The sequence below is a fragment of the Hibiscus syriacus genome, unplaced genomic scaffold, assembly GCF_006381635.1.
Source record: "Hibiscus syriacus cultivar Baekdansim isolate YM2019G1 unplaced genomic scaffold, ASM638163v2 tig00111403_pilon, whole genome shotgun sequence".
NCBI classification, from domain to species: domain Eukaryota; kingdom Viridiplantae; phylum Streptophyta; class Magnoliopsida; order Malvales; family Malvaceae; genus Hibiscus; species Hibiscus syriacus.
The window spans coordinates 376,654-399,136 of NW_024063083.1; the positions used below are offsets into that span (position 1 = coordinate 376,654).

General features: G+C 32.8%; 1 protein-coding gene and 1 pseudogene across 1 annotated transcript; both read left to right on the plus strand.

Annotated features, from left to right (window-relative positions):
• Nucleotides 1-1,449: 1,449 nt before the first annotated feature.
• Nucleotides 1,450-12,650, plus strand: LOC120162710 (annotated as a pseudogene).
• Nucleotides 12,651-14,394: 1,744 nt separating this feature from the next.
• LOC120162641 lies at nt 14,395-15,737 on the plus strand. The gene is made up of 6 exons (XM_039172751.1): nt 14,395-14,534; nt 14,684-14,847; nt 14,960-15,037; nt 15,161-15,286; nt 15,376-15,450; nt 15,542-15,737. The coding sequence occupies exons 2-6, from the start codon at nt 14,706-14,708 to the stop codon at nt 15,616-15,618; spliced, it is 498 nt and encodes a 165-aa protein (XP_039028682.1). The 5' UTR covers nt 14,395-14,534; nt 14,684-14,705; the 3' UTR covers nt 15,619-15,737.
• The last annotated feature ends 6,746 nt before the right edge of the window (nt 15,738-22,483 follow it).

A 22,483-nucleotide genomic window follows, 5' to 3' on the forward strand; every position in this document is an offset into this window, starting at 1 on the left:
TTTAATATTATATAAAATAATCATTATTATAATAATATATATTATATTTTTTTTTAATAATATATAATTTTTTTTATATATTTAATAATGAATAATATTATTTATATATTTCAATAATATTTTAGTAAAGATATTAAAATACTAATTAATATTTTTAAATATAATATAGTACTATTACTTTAATAAATAATTATATAATTTATAAATTTTATTTCACTAAAATATACCCAAAAATGTTTAAATACATCTTCCAAATATCATAAAACGTTTTCCAGATGTTTCCAGAAATGTAATTCATTTTCCAGAAATGTAATTCATTTTACAGAAATGTAATTCATTTTCCAGAATTCAAATTACAGTAATTCATTTTCCAGTATTCAATTCCAGTAATTCTTTTCTGGAAACCAATTACAGCTAAACAAACAGACCCTTACTTTCAAGCAAATTACACTCTCGAATATATTTTTATTAAATTTTATATAAAATTTTAAACACTTATGAATCTAAATGTAAATCAAATTTTATTTTAACTCAAAATATTAAAAAGATATATTTAAAATACTTAATTGAAAAATGTATATTGAATTTTCTTAGATTTTTTAAAACGAATTGGTTTAATTGAAAAAGATAATAAAATTTATAAAATTTCCAATTTCTATTTATTTAAGAAATATTAAATCACAGTTAAATATGTGTCGTGTTATAGAAAATTATCAACACCATCATAAATCGTTCTTATTTATTCATTTTCAAAGTGTGTGTTGAATATTAATTTTTTTCAAAGTCAATTTATTCAATTCTAAAATTCATAGGGCTTAAAAATTATTTTGAATAATTCTGAAGTTACAATTGAAGTCAGTGAGTAAGCTCATTTTCTTAATATCTAGGTCAAGTGTCCTAAAAGAGCCAACAGATTGAACCCAACACGATTAGTTGGCCACGTGTATAGTATAGGGGGTTGGGGCACAATCTCATGATAATGGAGATTTCAATTTTCACATGCACATCCATCGAAACAACACACTATGCCAACTGATCAATTCTCAATATGTCTCGCTCTCCTATGGTAGGGTCAACTGAGTTATTATTTAGGGTAAATTATCCTCATTCAATTATCTTTCAACGAATTTATGAGGATGTTTTATTTTTATTTTTTTTAGAGATTTTAAGTTCGAGCCGTTATATCAAATTATGTATATTGTCAATAAATTAATAAAATATGAACTGATATTAATTTATAATCTCTCTAAACTATAAAAAAATCTTTTCATTCTTATTCGAGTCATTAATTTCAATTTTTATTAATTTAATATAAAAATTTAAAGTATCTATATTTTAATAAACATGATATAAATGTAATGATAAAAGTGACAATTTATAGATTTTTTTTGAGACATTGACTACTTGTAGATCTTAATCTAAGTGATACTTGTAAGTACAATAACAGAGATGCATGTGGAAGGCCAGGCGAGCATTAATTATTAAATTACATGTATATTTTTTTTGAAATCTAATTTATTTATTTTACAAGGAAATGTAAAAAATCTAATTAAATTATTTAAGATATAAAGATAGAAAATAGTATCGTCAATGAATGATAAATATCGCATATATTATATAACGATTAAGTATGATAATACATTGAACGAACTAGTTTGACGATTAAGCATATATACCTGCATCTGGTACTCATACTCAAATTCGAGTAATATAGTTATCTAATGCTACTTGATCATTTGTTATTTAGGCTATTAAGGACTTGTGTGCTAAGTTTTGAACTTTTGTTTCTCCCTTTTGCAGGATTCACCTGTCTTTAATATATTGACAATCTTTTACCTATTGAGCTAGCCAAGTCCAAGCAAACAGATAATGCTTTCAGTTCACTAGCATTTTTGACCCCTTCATCTTTATTTCCTTCCCCACATATTAGTATTCATAGGGAATTCAGGTTTTCAGTTAAAAGGTAAAACTAATCATTTCTGTTTGGTTCACGATTTCAAGTGTTCTAATTGAGGTCTGCTTCAGGCATCATTTATTGTCACCTTCAAATTCCAAAGCCCCCGGAGTTGTCATGAATCTAATGCTAGTAAGGGAGCCACAAAAGCTGATGAACAATCTAACTTGTATGATGAACATCTGGGATGTCTCAAGAATGGCTGTTTATCCAAAGGAACTAGCATTGATCTACTCAATGTCCAACCGGATTTAGCTACAGAGTTTCCTAGAACATTGAAATATGATTGCAGGAGTCCTGATGATAACATTGAGCTTCATGATGAGATACTGAAAAATACAAGTGGGGGAGTGTCAGGTGAAGAGAGATCTCCTTTTCAACGCAATAGGGATGGATGGGAAAGAGGCAGCTTCAAGAAAGAGATTTGTGTAAAAAATGCAGTGTTAAGCATATGGAAGAATCAGCAGGATGCGACTGGGTAGCAGATCTTTCTGATGTTGCTGATATGTTGACTATGGATTCATCTATCATTTATGAAAATATTGATGGGCATGATCTGAGAACAACAGACTCAAGGGCAACCTCTTTTATGTCAACTATCATGCTATTCCCACTAGATAATGCCAATAATTTAGAAAATGCAGAATCTGGTGATCCCAGTGGTTCTTGCAAACGAAATGAATCAGCAGACAGTAACAGATCGGACACGCAACATCCTTTCTACTTGTCTACTGGACAAACTGGTAGTTAGTGATTTAGGTTGAAAAATGATGATAAGGAGAACTGCAACCACTCCAGCCATCAGGTTAACTGAAAAAACCTATAACTTTCTCATGCAAGTAACTTATTGTTTATGATCATTAAGGATGTTTGCTATTAGTGCATCTTCTGAAATGTTTACTCAATTTGTCCTTCTCAGTGCACTGGCACTTTTCTAGAATTGTACTTTACATTATTCTATCATCAGGTTAGTATTCGACGGCGCTGTCTGGTGTTTGAGAAGTCACCTGGTTTTGGTTTGCACTTGAATTCTCTTCCTAACATCACAAAAGGTCGGATTTCTTTGGTGTGAGACTCTAGCTTCTTAAAAGTAACTGAAATGCATGTCGGGGTCCTTGACTTCTTCTACTTGTCTTACTGCAGGTCAGAGTCCTCTTAGTAAATCAACTCCAAGCTCTCTGGAAAGGGGTGAGGTTCCGCTGTGGTTACAGAAAATTCTTCTGAGACACCTGCTACATTTGGTAGCAATGAGTCTGATCATAATAGTCCTGAAAAGAAGAGGCATGTATTAGATTACTAATTTTATATATTGCGTGAAAATTACCGTGATATGCAAATGATTGAGTTAATACTGGTGCAGGCAAAAGTTGAACTATTTGACGAGAGTGCTGCATGCAAGCGATGTAACTGTAGAGATCAAAAGCTGAAGCTGTAAGTCTATCATATTTGTATAACCTATATTTAGGGTCAGTGTGCATATTCTTCTAGTGTTTCTCCAAGTCTATTTTGGAGTAATTCCTCCTTTTCTTAGAATTAAACTGAGGTGAACCAACAGTTTGTAACTTAATTTATGGTGCCACTGATCTGTGAAACTTGGTTCTTACAAGCCTATAGTTGAAGTAATTCTACCTTTCTAGGTATTTGTTTGATTTTGTAGTGTCACATTGAATTGTTTCACTTTCCACAGTGAAAGGTTTAAAGGCTAGGACATAATTAGAATTCCCAAGCTTACTGCTCATATATTGCTTTTATGGCTGTTTGTATTAGTTGTCATGCAAAATTATTAGTTGTCATGCAACTAATAATAGTTGTATAATGCTTAATAATGGTTCATAATGCATTGTGAGTTGGCAATAATAATGGTTCATAGGTGGCACTAATAATGGTTGAAAAGTGACATGGAAAAATCTCACATTTAGTCATTGTAATTTAGGGTATTTTCAAGATTAGTCCTTAAAGCTTCTACTATAAATACCCTAGCTCATTTAGCTTCAAAATCATCCCAAAGTATTCTAGCTTTCTTCCAATACTAGAGAGAATTTAGAGAGTTTCTTGAGAGTTGTTTTCTCCTTTTTATCAAGAGAGAATTATCATTGTTTTCTCCTTAGTAGATCGAGAGAGGTTGTAATTCCTATTTTCTCATAGTGAAATTATTCTACTGTTGCCCGTGGTTTTTACCCTATATTATTTAGAGTTTTCCACATAAATTTTGTGTATTCTTTATCTTCCTTTTTATTTTCTCAAATTATCAGTTGCGATTTTACTCTATCCGATCGCCGTCTTCCGCAACAATTGGTATCAGAGCCAGATTAGAGTGTGTAATATCTGCTTATTGTCTTTGTGGTTGCCACCAAAAGGTGGATCCTCCAACATAAGCATGGTTTTTAGAACCGGACCGGTTAGCGAACCGGTCATTCTACCGGTTCACTGGTTCAACCGGTCGAACCGGTCTGACCGATCGGAAGAACCAGACGACGTCATAATTATTTAAAAAATTAAATAAAAATATCAAAAATAATTTTTTATATCACAAGTCATATTCAAAGCAAATCATAACATATATAAGTTAAAAAACATAAAATCAAGTGAAACAAAATGATTCAAATTAACTACAACATAATATTTAAGGTAAAACATATTAAATAAAAATAATATATAACTATAATTAAAAAATAAATTTGGGGCTAAAAAAATCATAACAAAATGATATTGTTTGGTTTAATTTTTTTTTTTAAAAATAATCCCACATGGCTAAGAAACATAGAAGAGCATCCCAAAAGTCTAAAGAGTAAAAATATGAGAACAAAACAATCCCACATGGTTAAGAAACATAGAAGAGCATCACAACTAACTTCTATAAATAATAGAGGTAATTTGACATTCAAAATCATAGAGTCTTTTGATGAGCATTGAGTGAACTATTCTTTCACTTCAATCAAGCTCGAATTTTAGGCTTCAATCGAGCTTTTAATTTTTTTTTGAGTTCAAGTTTCAATATTATATTTCGAGTTTGAGTTGAACTTGATAATTTTTAGCTCGTGAGTTTGAGTCGAGTTGAGCTTACTTTTAAAGTTTTCAAGTTCGAGTCGAGCTCAGCAATACCCGAGTTCGACTTGGCTCGTTTAACAAACGATGTCGTTTGGTTTGATTTTTTTTTTTAAAAATAGTCGGTTTTTTCCGGTTTTCAGCCGGTCCGGTTCAAACGGTTCAGCGGTTCTGGTCGGTTCACTAGTAGCGGTTCAACCGGTGTAGATTGAACCAGACTAGGCAATGATTCCCCGGTTGAACCGGCCGGTCCGGTCCAGTTTTCAAAACACTGAACATAAGAAAGTAAGAAGTTATTACCCATTCTTTGAAGGTTCCAGAAAACTATTCACGATAGTGAAATAGTGGGAGCTATCCGTAAAAGAAGCTATGACAACGAAATTTGATATTGAAAAATTCAATGGGAGAAATTTCTCATTGTGGAAATTGAAGATGAAGGTCATCCTGAGGAAAGACGGTTGTCTAGCAGCTATCAGTGAAAGGCCGATAGATTTCACAGATGACAACAAATGGATCGAAATGGATGAAATACTATGGCAAACTTTCATCTAGAATTAACAGATGAAGTATTGTCAAGCATCGAGGAGAAGAAGACAGCTAAGGAGATATAAGATTATCTCACCAAATTGTACGAGGCCACATCATTGCACAATAAAATTTTCCTTAAGAGGAAATTGTACACTCTCCGGATGTCAGAATCTACTTCAGTGACGGAGCACTTAAACACACTGAACACTTTATTTTCTCAGCTTACATCCTTAAGCTGTAAAATAGTAGAACAAGAACGTGCTGAACTTCTACTTCAAAGTCTATCGAATTCGTATGATCAACGCATCATCAACTTGACAAACAGTAATGTCACCAGTCTAGTCTTTTAATGACGTTGCAGCTGCTGTTCTACAAGAAGAAAATCGGCGCAAGAACAAGGAAGACAGACAAGTAAATCTGCAACAAGCAGAAGCGTTGACAACGATGAGAGGGAGATCAACAGAACGTGGCCAAAGCAGCAGTCACAAACATGGTAGATCAAAGTCAAGAAGCAAGAAGAATTTAAAGTGCTACAACTGTGGAAAGAATTGTCACTTGAAGAAGGATTGTTGGAGTCTAAATAAAAACTCCAATCCACAAGGCAATACTGCAAACACTTCAGATGATGGAGATGCTCTATGCTGTGAAGCGTTAACCACCGTGGAAGGCATAAAGAGATATGCAGGCATATGGCTCATTAATTCGGGAGCAACATATCACATGACCCTCAAGAAGAGAATGGTTCCATCATTATGAACCTGTCTCAGGAGGATCTGTTTATAGTTGCAATGATCATGCCTTAGAGATCGTTGGCGTGGGAACCATCAAATTGAAGATGTATGATGGAACAATTAAAGTTGTTCGAGATGTGCGACACGTGAAAGGCCTGAAGAAAAATTTATTATCCTACGGATTGTTGGATAATAATGCAAGCAAGATTAAAACACAGAAATGAATCATGAAGGTGTTCCGTGGAGTGCTTGTGGTGCTGAAAGGCGAAAAGATAGCAGCAAACGTGTACATGCTGAAGGGAGAAACTTTGCTAGAAGCAAAAGCCTCTGTTACCTCATGTAGTTCAGATTCTGCAATGCTATGGCATCAGAAACTTGGACACATGTCAGAACAAGGAATGAAAGTTCTTGTGGAGAAAAAGCTACTTCCATGCTTAACAAATGTATCACTTCTTTTGTGTGAGCATTGCATATCAAGTGAACAGCACCGGTTTAAATTCAACACATCAAATTCTAGAGCCAAAAGTGTTTTAGAATTAGTTCACTCTGATGTATGGAAGGCACTAGTTACATCCCTAGGCGGAGCAAAATACTTTGTCTCATTTATTGATGACTACTCCAGGAGATGTTGGGTGTACCCTATTAAGAAGAAGTCAGATGTGTTTTCCACTTTCAAAAACTTCAAAGCGCGGGTGGAACTTGATTCTGGAAATAAGATCAAGTGTTTCAGAACATATAATGGAGGAGAATACACAAGTGAAGAATTTGATGACTTTTATAGGAAAGAAGGTATCAAAAGACAGTTCACAGTGGCAAACACTCCTCAACAAAATGGAGTGGCCGAGCAGATGAACAGAACCTTATTAGAAAGAACAAGAGCAATGTTGAGGGATACATGCCTAGAAAAATCATTTTGGGCAGAAGCAGTCAATACCGCCTGTTATTTGGTGAATCGAGCTCCATCAACTGCAATAGAGCTGAAGACACCAATAGAGATGTGGACTGGTAAACCAGCTAATTATTCAAACCTCCATGTATTTGGAAGTATAGTGTACATGATGTACAACTCCCAAGAAATTTCAAAGCTGGATCCAAAATCCAGGAAATGCAAATTCTTGGGGTATGCTGATGGAGTAAAGGGGTATCGCTTGTGGGATCCCACTGCCCGCAAAGTGATCATCAACAGGGATGTTATCTTTGTAGAAGATAAGATACAAAGAAAATAAGATGATGATAGCACTGAAAAGTTAGAGACTACACAGATACATGTGGAAAAGGATGTTGAACAAGGAGATTCTTCTAAAGCAGAACTAGCACATGATGAACAAGAACCAGAGAGTTCTGAAGCTCCAACAACTCGTCAATCAGATCATGTGAGAAGACGTCCCAATTGGCACTCAGATTATGTTATAGAAGGAAATATTGCATACTGCCTTTTAACAGAGGACGGTGAGCCATCAACATACCAGGAGACAATAAACAGCTCAGATGCTTCACTATGGATGATGGCGATGCAAGAAGAAATTGAAGCCCTTCATAAAAATAATACATGGGACCTTGTGCCACTACCACAAGGAATGAAGCCAATTGGTAACAAATGGGTCTTCAAAATCAAGTGAAATGGTGACGATCAAGTGGAGAGGTATCGTGCAAGACTGGTGGTAAAATGATACGCTAAAAAAGAATGTATTGGTTTCAATGAAATATTTTCTCCTGTGGTTCGACTAACAACAGTTCGAGAAGTTTTGGCAATATGTGCTATATGGAACTTACATCTAGAGCAGCTAGATGTTAAAACAGCTTTTCTTCATGGAAATCTTGAAGAAGAGATTTACATGCTCCAGCCTGAAGGTTTTGAAGAAAAAGAAAAGAAGAACTTGGTTTGCAGGGTTGAACAAATATCTGTACGGTCTAAAGCAGGCGTCGAGGTGTTGGTATAAGAGATTTGATTCTTCATTATATGCCTTGGATACAACAGACTTAATGCAGACCCTTGTGCTTATTTCAAGAGGTCTGGTGATAACGATTTTGTTATATTGCTGTTGTATGTGGACGACATGTTGGTTGCAGGACCCAACAAAGATCATATTGAAGAATTGAATGCACAACTGGCTAGGAAATTTGAAATGAAGGACTTGGGATCAGAAAATAAGATTCTAGGGATGCAAATTCACCGAGACAGAAGTAATAGGAAGATTTGGCTTTCACAAAAGAATTACTTAAAGAAGATCTTGTCACGATTCAGCATGCAAGATTGTAAGCCAATTTCTACCCCTCTTCCTATTAACTTCAAATTATCCTCCAGTATGAGTCCTAGTAGTGAAGAAGAGAGGATGGAGATGTCTCGAGTACCGTATGCATCGGCAGTGGGAAGTTTAATGTTCGCTATGATATGCACAAGACCATACATTGCACAAGCAGTGGGAGTGGTTAGTCGATACATGGCGAATTCAGGCAAATAGCATTGGAATACAGTAAAGAGGATCCTGAGATACATCAAAGGGACCTCAAATGTTGCATTATGTTACGGAGGATCAAATTTACTTATCAATGGGTATGTTGATTCTGACTATGCAGGGATTTGGATAAAAGCAAATCTACTACAGGATATGTGTTTAAAGTTGATGGTGGAGCTGTAAGCTGGGTTTCAAAATTATAGTCAGTTGTGGTTACATCCACAACAGAAGCAGAATATGTAGCAGCTATACAAGCCAGTAAAGAAGCAATTTGGTTGAAGATGCTATTGGAGGAGCTTGGGCACAATCAAGAGTATGTCTCTCTATTTTGTGTCAGTCAAAGCGCCTTGCATCTAGCAAGGAATCAACATTTCATTCAAGGACAAAACACATATGAGTTCAGTACCATTTCATTTGTGAAAAGGTGGAAGAAGAGACGGTAGATATGCAGAAGATCCATACAAAAGACAACATAACATATTTCATGACGAAAGCGATCAATACTGATAAATTTACCTGTTGTCAATCCTCTTGTGGCCTGTCAGAGACGTAAGCAACATGATGATACAAGGTATAAAGAATGGTGTGAAGATATGATTATTCCAATCAAATCTTCAAGTGGGAGATTATTAGTTGTCATGCAAAATTATTAGTTGTCATGCAACTAATAATAGTTGTATAATGCATAATAATGGTTCATAATGCATGTAAGTTGGCAACAATAAGGTTCATAGGTGGCACTAATAATGGTTGAAAAGTGACATGGCAAAATCTCACATTAGTCATTATAATTTAGGGTATTTTCAAGATTAGTCCTTAAAGCTTCTACTATAAACCCTAGCTCATTTAGCTTCAAACATCCCAAAGCATTCTAGCTTCTTCCAATACTAGAGAGAATTAGAGAGTTTCTTGAGAGTTGTTTTCTCCTTTTTATCAAGAGAGAATTATCATTGTTTTCTCCTTGGTAGATCGAGAGAGGTTGTAATTCCTATTTTCTCATAGTGAAATTTTTCTACCGTTGCCCGTGGTTTTTACCCTATATTATTTAGGAGTTTTCCACGTAAATTTTGTGTCTTCTTTATCTTCATTTTTATTTTCTCAAACTATCAGTTGCGATTTTGCTCTATCTGATAGCCGTCTTCCACAACAGTTTGAACATATGCTGTTCATTTTCCTGGAAGTATTAATGTTTGAAATTTGTGTCTAACACATTTTTGGACAGGTGTATGGGAAAATAATCCTCTAATGACTCTCTAAATACATAGAAAAACTCAAAAACATTAAACATACCCGTGCTAGACACATTCTTATATTCCACTCTTGCACCTGAGTCCAAGTAACAAAGGTTTACACCTAAAAAGAAGATTCGAGATTCTCAAAGCTATAACAAAGGGCTATAATTGATTTATAAAAACTACAGACATTTTGGATTCATGGTTAAAGCTAAATAGCAATTCTTTTGAAAAACAAACTTATTTTGTTTCCCTTACTTACCCGGGACCTCATTCTATTGCACATGTTGAATGGTAGAAGTTTTCATGTTGCTTTAGATTTCTAGGATTACTTGATGAATCATTTTCAATAGCCTATTAAAATGAAGACATGAAATGTGATTTGACAATCATGTTTACCTTCGTTTGATTATTTAGATATTTATGTTTGTGATGTTATTTTGACTGCTTTGCTGCCAGTCTATACTGTATTGAGCCTTGTGCATGTCAAGATTGCTTTAATAAGCCAATTCATGAAATGTGGTTTAGAGACTCGCAGACAGATTGAATCTCGCAATCCTTGAATTTGCTCCCAAAGTGGTTAGAAACACAGACGGTGTTTTGGACTCCTTGGTTAGATTCTATCTCTAAGAATACTTCTTGATAAAAAAAAATCTATGTTGTTCCGGTTTTTCATTTTTCTACTTGACATAGATTAGAGTCATTAAGCTGCATTTTTCATCACTTTTGGTTTGTACCTTTTTCTTGGTTTATTGAATAATGTGACTTGAGAAAAGGGTGGTGAACCTTGCATGTTGACACTCCTTTGGAAGTTTAAAAACTGTTACTTTGTTTTTTTTTCCTTGAAGTGTTCATATCTGATGCATATCTGGACACGAGTACCAAAATATTTCTCATTTCATATTTTGGTGTCTAACCTTATTCTTGGTATATTGATTAAGTCCACATGAGAAAAAGGAGATGAACCTAGGATAATGACTCCTTTGGATGGTTAACAGCTACATTGCTCCAATTTTTTTTCATTTTTCTTTTTGTACTTCTGCTTGATGCATATCCAGGCATGATTATGGGAATATGTTCCTCCAAGACTCTCCTAGTAAAAGGAAATCTTGAAAAAATAGAACATAGACTATGAGAAAAGTTGGATTTAGTGATGATTTTGCCAAATTTAAATAAAACGCCTCTTCTTTTGGCAATTCTAGTTTAATCACATAGAAAATGGTGGTTGCTCATGTAGGGTGAAAATAACAAAACTCCAGCTTCAGCCAGGCAAAAAGAGGAAACAACTGTAAAAGATCAAGTTGCTTAAAAATACTGTGATGTTTTTTGTTTATTTAGCTCATTCCGCTTAAATTACTTTCTTCACCGATCTGACATGGTTGTTTTCTTCTGTGTATTAAAGGCTGGTATTGGATGCTCTCTCAGCTGTAGGTGTGAAGGTTGTAAAAATAGTTTTGGTCGGAAGGATGGTGAGCGTGTGTATTAACTTAAAACCTTCAATTTTGTATCTATATTGTGAACATATTTTCATTTATTACAATCATATTTATGATTATATTTATATAAAACATTTGCAATTAATGTGTACTATATTAATTTTGACAATTAACATTTCACTATATAATTTTGATATGTTTATTCTATGTTATATGGATTTGAGTGTGTCGGATTAGGAACACGTTGGATGTGATTACTTCATAAATGAGTAGTTGAACTAAAGATGTTCCTATTTTATTATTTTCATTAACCAACATTTATTTTTTTCCCTCACTAGGAGGTTATGAATCTGAATCTGATGGGGACAATTTAGAGGCCTGCGAAAGAAATGCATCAGAGAAAAACTCAGATATTGTAATCAGTAAAGGTCAAGAGCATCCACATCTTTCAGTGCTTTCCCCTGATATTTCCAGGTATTATTCACCTTTTTCAATATGTTTTCCCCTGATATCTGTTTTCAAACATAATATGGGTATGGATAATATCTCTTCTAAATATACAAAAGGAATTTAGGAATTAATTATATCCAGGAGAAACACATTGTTGACAGGGTACGAGTATAAAAGAACTTTTAACATATGAATGTATCCCTGTCTAAAACTCATATTTGAACATATTTGGGACATGGGTATAAGTACATTCTTCTAAATATATTGAAAAACTTTAAAAAATTGATCATATTCATATAAGAGACGTTATTATAGAATCTGAGTAACATTGGGCTATCCTTATATGATTGTTCCTTCAAGTGATTAGTTCATTTTGCAGGCTGCCATTTGCCTATAGAGGGAAGCTTGCAGCATTTTTCCCCATTCCATTAAATCGTCACTTCAGTTATGCTCTACTCAAGTACAGGGTTCATCAGATTCTTCGTCATGTCAACCCAGGTTTGATTCAATTCTTCATGGAATTCCAGAAAAATGAAACTCCAGAGCTTCCCAAACATAAATGCTTAACCCTTGTCTCAAAACCAACATCTCCCAACTGTAAAAGAGTTCCTTCAACTCCAAAACGACGTCCTTGCACTTCATCATCCCTTGCATGGCGTAGTAGGAAGTTGATTCTAAGATCTATCCCTTCTTTTCCACACTTGCTCCACCATGAAAAAAGCTCCCGAGTTTTCATTTTCTTCATCATGCTGGTTTCCGGTTTTCTTCAGCGATTGAATTTTGGAGATAAGTACTTTCAACATTTAGCAATAATGTAGCCTTCCACTAGGTGAAGTAGTTCATTTATATATTTGTATCATGTTTGTGTTTCTTGTAATGTCGTAATCATGTTTAAAATATTTAATTTCACATTGAATTTTGATTTTTTGATAACTTCAGTGTACACAATTTGAGATAATTGTGTATTTGTATTGTGTTGGAGTGCAGTCAAGAATCTCTTAGTGATTTTATTGTAACAATAAATGTGATTAAATCAAATCAAACTTGGTCCAAATTTCATTTGAGACATATTGATTTGAATTCGATCAATTTTTCTGGGTTAGGTTGAATAGAAAATGAAAGAAAATCAAACAAGTCATCTGATACCTTGGGGTATTGATCTTAATTCATTCATGGAAAGAAGTATAATACAAAAAAAGGGCTTACTTTCTGAGCACTTTTGAATCCCATCTCCAGGGGAAACCTTCTGTTTCTCGATAACTGGCTTTCGGAGTGAGTAGCGGCTTCCAAGCCATCTGGATTCTCTGAATCCATGTATAAAATTATACTATAAATGAAAGAATAATGCAAAAGAATCTAGTCTTGGAGTTTTATCCTATGTCATGTATTCTTAAACTTTATCAAAGTATTAAATTAAAACTATATTACGATAAATTAAAATTATTGTAAAAAATTCGTTCATTAATATATTAAATAATTATTTTAAATATACCTTCCATTAAAAATTTGACTTCCTAAGCTTAATCTTGAACCGGAGCTCAGGTTTGAAAATTTGCTATGTTAAAATAAAACAAACCACGTTGAAAACTTCTTCAATGAAGCAAAAGCATATAAGATCAAACCATAATATAAGATCAAACCATTATATAATATATAAAATATGTTATTGATTGTGAATTTGTGGAGGAAGGAAGCTTCCAACTTGTATTCTACACTTACCAACCGAGACGGAAATCTCATAAATTGACATTTGAAAAATTAAATCGCAAATCAAGTTTGAGCTTACCTTATTTTTATTAATTATGTTTTAAATCCGACGACAATTTAGATGATGTGATTGTTGATTTATTCTTTTGATTTAAATAGATAATCATCGGTGAGGAGAGAGATGACAATTTATGTGGATATGTGAGGTTCATTTTGATATTTTCTTTCTTTTTTATTTATCTTTTATTTTGAAACTTATGCTCATTTTAGAATTGGTATATGGGTTAACTCTTGTCTTGAAATCTGATATATTGAGCAACACTCGTAAAAACAATATAATAAACTCAAATTTAAGATTTTTGGATCACCCCGACGGACTTAACCTCTGTATCTTATTCTAATATTCAAAAGTAGAACCTCATATTCAAATAATACAAATGCGAGACATAAATAAAATGGATGCTAATTCAAAGGGGACATTTACTAGAATAAAAAATAACCAACAGATTCAACATTCTTACTAAGAAACGGAACCATATCCATCATGTGATCTCACGTACGTACGCATATTCCAATAAAATAGTATTGAGCATTGAAAGCTAAAATTGATTAAAACGACTGAAATTAGTATTCAATTCAAAGAGAAGAAAATGAATAGCATTCTCTATTCCCAGTCTTTGTCTTGAATTTCTTCACTCTGCAGAAACTTCTAGGTAAATGCTGAGAAACTTCTCTTTCTACCATTTTCTTTCTTTCTTTTTCTTCCATGTTGTTTGGTACCTAAGAAAGTTTCAATTTTTCTACTTTATATAAATATCCCTTTAATTAAACAGACACTAGCTTCAGTTTCTTCTCTTGAAGTGCATTCTCTAGAGTCTCTCTTGGAATATGGCGCCCTACAGAATTGGCTTTTTCAGCTTTGTTCTTCTTCTTGTTGCCCATAGCTTTTAGTGGAGATTTTGATGACTTATCTCCTGCTCTAGCTCCTTTTTCTGGTACTTTCATGTGTCAGATACGGATACGTGCCTCATATTTATCCGAATATGTATCGAATATGGACGATAACCCTGAGTATAGTTCATGGTAATCAATAAGAATCTAGTATCTGATACTTTTTTTTCTTCTTCTTTTTGATGAAAAACAGAGAAGTTGTGTGATCATGTTGAATGTGGAAGGGGAACATGCAGACCAGACTGGAGATTCCCTTGAGCTACGTCTGTGAGTGTGATCCGGGTTGGACAAGAACTCGTGACGGCAGCGACGATGGTGTCAACCTCTTTAGGTTTCTACCATGCGTGATTCCCAACTGTAAACAACTTTTCCAATCTTCTATCTATGTTGTTTACATCATGGAAGATTATTATTCAATTTCATGAAGTTTGATTAAGCATGTTTCTGGCCTTTTTTGTTGTTGTTGCAGGCACTCTTGATTACTCTTGTCAGCCAGCTCCTCCTCCAGTACCTCAGCGAGAAGTTCCTCGCAATTCATCGTTCGATCGTAATCACTCTACATCTTAATCTATGTTCAACTCGAATTTTGAAATATGTATCCGAAACGAATATGTTTGACTAAAAAAAAGCAACCATAGTTTACAGATTCTTTTTATGGTTGTTTTAACAGCTTGCTCTTGGACTTACTGCGGAGAAGGAACCTGCAACAGAACAGATACATACAAGCATGTATGCGAATGCAGACCCGGGTTTTCGAATCTTCTAAACAGAACATACTTCCCTTGTTACAGTCAATGTATGAACTCAAACTCAAAATTTCAGTAATCATACTGTGGAAGTTCAATGAAGAAACTCATCAAGCTCATGGTTTTCTTTATTTATAAGGTACACTCGGATCCGATTGCTCCCGCCTGGGGATTACGGTCGGAGATCAGCAAGCAACACCGGATGGTGGAAAAGGTGAACTTTGCAAACTTTGTAACAAGTTTATGTCAATTTTTGTTCTGTTTCGACTCTGATATGTTATTGTTGTACATCTTGGTTTTATCAGCCAACATATTCCTTCCAGGGAAGCTTCATTGGGTGGCTATTATGGTGATGTCCATGGCTATGGCTCTATGGAAGTAGCTTAGGTTTAGCTGTACATTAGACCCTCGGTCGCCAGTCTTTATTATCATCATCCACAGTCGATTATACCTTCTATATTTTATGTTGATTTGATGATTCTGCTTGATTCTTCTATATATCTATATATATATATGTATGTATATATATATATTCATTTCTGTATAATAAGCTAGACCAGGCGAGGGATGCTGCTCTATACTCCACTCTATTGTCTATTGTAGTTACTTTTTAGTGTATATACCGTCTTTTTTTTTCTTTTTTCATATCAAATCATCTATAATTTGTCCAAACATGCTATTCTAAGTAATCACGGCAATAACATTCCATAAAGTATTATTTTTAAAAAAAGTAACTTTATCCCAATTAGTGTCAAAATAAAAATAGACGTCACCCTCCCGTATTAACACGACCTTTTAAATTCTTTAATGAATCTCAATGTTTGTTTTAAATCCAACCTTTAGTAATATTTCTTTAAATAATTAAATAAATGTGCACGTAAATAAAATATAAGAAACATCAAACTTAATGGAGTTTTTTATAATCATTCTTACAACAAAATTTTAAACGAAAATTAGAAATCTTTGAGGGTAAATTAGATTTAAAATCATTGTTCAATGACCTATTTGTTATTTTAGCAGTAGTTTTGGGATAAAACTAAATATTAATTTTTTTGTTAACATTGCCACATCATCAATCCAACGGAGATGATGGTAGAGTGATTATTTTGTTACAAATCGACAATATTAATGACTAATTTATTACTCATAAAAATTCATTGGGAAAAATGAAAACTTATTTAAATATTAGTGACCATTTGTGTAGTTTATCCTTTCTTTTCCAAGTTGATACAAATGCGAACCGAAACCAGTAAACCAACACCTTTCACAATCATATACCGGTCGATGCCATCCTTGAATAGCGAACCCACTTGAACTTATTTCTTGGTAAATTGTTTGAGGCCTGAAAGTTCTTTACTTCACATTTATGTAAACTACAGCTTCTTCGTTACGTTTGTATCAGATTATTTCGTCAATTTAATTGTATCAATTAAGTGATTTGCGATTAACACTTAACTATTAAAAAAATAGTATAATCAGATATTTCATCAATATTTATAAATTTATTAATTTAGTCATTGTTTTAATTCAATTTAATAAATTTAATCTCTAATTAAAATTATGATTGAAAAATTAATTGAAGAAGAACCAAGCAACGGGAGAATCAAACCAAAGTTTTGGTAAGATGATTTAGCGCCTAAACCACTGAGCTAAGCTCCTTATTTGATATTAAACTATAACATATTAAGGGCCGTCATCTTCTTCATCGATGGTGATGCATCAGCCACTGCACCAAATAAAAATGATCATCATCGACAAAAGTTTTCAAAAATTATGGTCAGGTACTAACGCTCTTTGTACCGGTTAGTGGCTTCTTAAGTGAAGATTAAATGACTCCGAAGATGTACGTAGTGGGGCAGAGAAGAAGAAATTTTAACTTTACGAGTCATGAGACGAGAGGATTTTGAATTTTATGCGAAACAAAAATAAAATTCATGACGGGATAAGTAAAATGTATTTGATATTGGTGGGTCTTTATTACATTTGTTAGATCTGTTGTCTTGGTTTCTGTTGGCAATAACAGATCCGTAGTTCGGCATGTTTTCATGTTTGGTTGTCTTTGTTAATTATTAGCTTTTACTACTTATTATTGTTTTTGTTTAGTTATTGGGAAAATAAGGGTTTTTACTTGGGATTTTAGAATTATGGAAATCTGATTCTCCGCTTTTTGTATGCATAAATACTGTTTCGTTTTCATGGACATAGCTATGACACCATTCTTGCTCAAGATAAACACTTGTCAATGTATGTTTCTTTTCTAAATAATTTAACTTCACAATTATTTTAAATTGAAATTGGATAAATTGATATTTTTTTTTAAATATTAAAAATCTTTAGAATTATTTAAATTAATACCAATTCGATAAAATGTATAAGTTTGAGAGAATCAAATTATTATTATATCAGGTCACATCTTAATTTTGGTTGAGTGAATCGTCAATCCTAATGATGATCAAAAACAAAAATACAAGAATAGGTGGGTACTAGATAGGTAGTTTATCCTTATTTATATTTTTAACGAACTAATTGAGTGATCTCAATGATTAAAGGGAGTGGTGTTCTCTTCTAGTTCCTGAGTTAGAGTAGTTGCATGGTGTATATACGTTGTCAATAACTTAAAAAAGATTTTGAATATATATTATATTATAATTATCCGATTATTCAAAAAAATATTTAAACTATTTTCATATGTACCAAAAAACTATTTATTATATATATATATGTGTGTGTGTGGTTGAATATACATGTGGTACATAGACTTGATACTTTTCCTAAGTTGATACTTAAATAACTTTTGTTCTTAAGTTGGTACTCAAATCTTAATTATACTTATTGTTTTGATACTTTTATTTAGAGTGACAATTAAATTATTCATATAATGACATTTTGGGTCTAGATTGTATTTGATTTAGGTTTGATTTGGGTCATACTGAATCTAGTTTATGATAAGTCAGACCAAGTCGGGTATCAGAAAAGTTGATTTTTTACTTAGGTTAATATCAGATTGACTGCTTTTTGGGTTAGATCGGTCGATTTTCATGTTGCATCAAAATTGGACCGGTGAATTTTTGATTCGGGTCAACCATTAAATATTCGGGTCAATTTGGGTTGGGTTGGGTATGGATCTAATCGAATGTATATAAAATTATTAATATATTCTTATAAAAATGTCTTTTTATTTGTCAATCTTATCATTTTGGCTCAATTTCAACTCCCAAACGTTAGTATTTCACTCACTTTTCTATTCCTATGATATTTTCCATGAAACTCACTCAAAATTAACGAAAAATTAAACAAAAAGTCATCATTTTAGGGGGTTTTTTGGTGTTTTCTTAGATTTGGAGGGTTTATGGTGTTTGTTTGAAAATCCGAACAATGAGAAGCATTATTTCGAGAAGATGAACAATATACATCAAAACTAGCATCATTGGACGTCCAACGGAGGATATCATAGTATTAGTACGTCGAACCTTTAAATAGATTTTCGTCGATTTTGAGTGGTTTTCGTGAAAAACCAATCCAGAAAGAAATAGGAGTGAAATGTGAACTTTTTGATATCGATCTTGTGATAGACGACAGTGACGGGCGACAGTTGGCTGCCAACTACGACCGGAAAAAGTTTAGTGCAAAAAATTAAACTTTTTTAAAGTTTAGTGGTAAAATTGACACACTTTTAAAGTTTAGTGCCTAAAACGACATTATTTGGGGAATAAATAATCATGCTAAAATGACATCATTTGTACACATTATCACAATGACAGAAAAATTTAACCATATCACTGTACCGTTAAAATATAACTACCTAGCTAATGGCATAATTTAAGTTGAAACTAAAATTTAATAATATAATTGAAGAAATTAGAAGTTCATTAGTACAAATGATATACAACTTAAAATTCAATGATATGGTATAGTTTAACCTTAAGTTTATTTAGGTAAGAATTTTTATGAAATAATGAATCTTTGTGATTAAGTTTGTTTTCTATGTAAATATAAGATAAGTCGTCTTAAATTTTAAAATTATGAGAGAAAATTATTATAAAAAGATGTAATATCTCAATAACTTTCAATTTTTATATTGTATAAATGAGTTTTATAGGAATGTTAGAAGAATTTTTTTTTATAAATAAAATTTTGATATATATATATATGGGTTTTGTTATATATTATATACTAGTATGCTTTGTATTTTTCAAGATCTTTCATTTTTTTTGTGGATTACTATTATTTTTCATTTGTGGAGATAAATAATATAGAATCACATCAAATCATATCTTTTGTATATTTTATTTATATTATTTAGTTTTGATATTTTTATAATTACTAATTTTTTAATAATATGATTGATTATAATGCAGTTTTTATTTTAAAAAATTAATTTATTAATAATGTATATACTCTACAAACGTAATTATTCGAATTTAAAACCTTTTAAAAAACAACTCTATTACCATTTTGACCCTTTTATGGGTTCACCTACCGATTTCTAATTAGGGGTGTTCAAATTCGGGTATCCGGGTTTTCGGGTACCCGAAGTGTCAGGTACCCAGGTCTTCGGGTAGTTGATTTGTCGGCCCGTGTCCCGACCTAAATGTTGCAGGTATCCGGATTTTGCGGGTACCATGTTTTTTTTTTCATTTTCAAAATATTAATTTAAAAAAGTATATACACAAATTTAAATGTTCAAAACTTCGAATTACATACTACAACATCCGAACATAAAATTTAAAAGTTCGAAATACAAAATCTAATAATCCATAATATAAATAAAACATAAAAATCCATAGCTAACTAGGGTAAATATGAATTATGATAGTCATTGACATTCAATTACTAAACTATCAAAACTTAATCCAATTATGATATTAAATTATAATCAACACCCATTTATATAATTTAATTACCTAGACTATCAAAACTTAATTCAATTAAAATCCAATTAAATTAATATCATATTTGATAGTCATAATCCAATTACTAAACTATCAAAACTTAATCCAATTAATTCAATTACAAATAATATCAATATTTATACAAGTTATTATGTTAATGGTTTAGTAATTGGATTATATATATATAAACTAATCGGGTACTCAGGTAACCAGGTATCCGATAAAACTCAATTTTGTGATTCAGGCCCGACCTGGGAAATGTCGAGCCGGGTACCCAACCCAGACGAGTGATTATTTTAGAAAAATTATCCAATTTTTTTAATTCAGATCGGCCGGTCTGGTATTTTTATACACCTCTATTTCTAATAGAGACATACCAAATAAATATACGGTCAAGAAAGAGGAACCAACTGCAAAAACTCGCAATACAAAATCATTAACCGTAACACTGACACAAAGGTAGAAGACACCTGGACACAGAACCCAATAAACAGATCAACACTCTAGTGAACGGAATGCACTTGCAGCAAAACATCCTAGCCACTAATCTCGGCTTTGGCCCAACAGTGAACGGATAATACTAAATTTTGGTTGTAGTCATGATTGTAATTGTGACTGTGATACTGTAATGGTAAATGTTACAAACGATACGACCGGATTTAATTTTAAAATAATTATATTTTATATTACGGGTACAATTATAATATCATTGATGATTCTAAATAATATTAAGATACGATAGTACATTGCATTGCAGTTAGAATTTAATACTATGAGTGAACCTCCAAATTGCAATCTCTTGGGACTAACTTACATACCAAACCACCTACCTATTTAATGATTTACAGGAGGAGATTCACGCATGGAGCATGAAAAAGGATTAAAAACCCAGTCGTAAGCAATCATTTTCAACAACGAGGTCACTACACTCTGCCCATAATGAGGCAAGCTTTTCTTAATAGCTGGCATCTCAGCTATTGCAGGATCGACATCACATGTCAACATTAAAAGGGTGATTAATTGGTCGGTGTTTTGGTAGCGATCTCTTTCCTTTCTTTTTTGATAATTATATTACCATCCCTAATCAACGAACTAAGGTTGAATCTACCAATGGAATAGCTAGCTGTTGATACAATATAATACCGGAGAGAGATGTAGATTTTGAAAGGCTAATATATCAATTCTTTCTTCCTGGTTCTACGCCTTTGTTTAAAGAAGAGACCTAAACTTCATATGTTAATCCTAAAGAAGGCTTCAACTAAAGATAAAAGACAAAAGGACAGTAATGTAATTAAAATACGAGTTTTGTTGTTCCTTTATCTTAGTGTGTGAACCTTGTGAAATGCCTATGAATCCATGCAAAAAAAAATGGTCCCAAAATACACAACTTGTTGCGTTTCATCTTCATGCTTTATGCTTACTTTAAGCCTAAATAAGATAAAGATTAAATAAAAATAATAATAATAAGATAAAGATGATCTAAAGTAATAAAAGGGTTTGGAAATTCTCACAAACCTGTCTGCATGTGGACTTAGGCTGGCATGAATTCCATTTGCTTCCCTCAAATCGGGACCACAATTCTCTGCTTTTAACTATCCTCAGGTTCCATTGTATGAAAGATGTTGTAACTTAGGAATAAAGGAAGGGACCCCTGATGTTAAACTTAACTATATATATCCTCAACAAGCCTTCAAGGTATACAACATGGTCTCATCATCTGCATCATGCACCACTGATAGTTGAAGCTGCCAGCATGATTAGTCAGCGACTTCTTCATTTTTTTTATGGGAGAGACTAGATCTTATGGCAGCTTCATCTGTCCATGGCAGCATGAACAAAACCCTTTTTTAATGAAACAGATATACACCCCCATTATTTCGGGCTGTTTTCCTGCAACCTTTTCTGGTTAAGGTTTTTAAATTTTAACGAGGTATGTTTCTATCTATGTATGTGTTTCAACTTGTTGATTTTTTGTTTTTTTTAAAAAAAATAAATTATCTGGGTGAGTTCAAGTTGTTGATCTGTGTTCTCCCATGTTTTGATTTTTGTAGAAATTTCAAGAAATCTTTCATTCTTGCATTTGGTATATTCTTTCTGTTTGCGGTCTTAAGAGTTTATATATTATGCGATCAAAGAAATGATTTGATATAACTATTCATGGGTTCAGACCATTATATGCTAGTCTTTAGTAGTCACAGTGCAATCGTCACGGACAGCGAGTCCTGGGCCGAGACCAATGCGCACTAAACTGTCCAGGACATTCGTTGCAAGATCTTAGATTTATTTAACTCATTTAAACTTATCTTTCTCTTGGGGAATGTTGACGAGTCCATTTAGCTGGTTATGATAAGTAAA

Excerpts from the sequence above, each read along its gene's own strand:
- LOC120162641 (XM_039172751.1), top strand. The coding sequence starts at position 14,706 with ATGTGGAAGGGGAACATGCAGACCAGACTGGAGATTCCCTTGAGCTAC. Across the intron at positions 15,038-15,160 it reads TCGCAATTCATCGTTCGATC|CTTGCTCTTGGACTTACTGC; the intron begins GTAATCACTCTA and ends TTGTTTTAACAG. Across the intron at positions 15,451-15,541 it reads AACACCGGATGGTGGAAAAG|CCAACATATTCCTTCCAGGG; the intron begins GTGAACTTTGCA and ends TGGTTTTATCAG.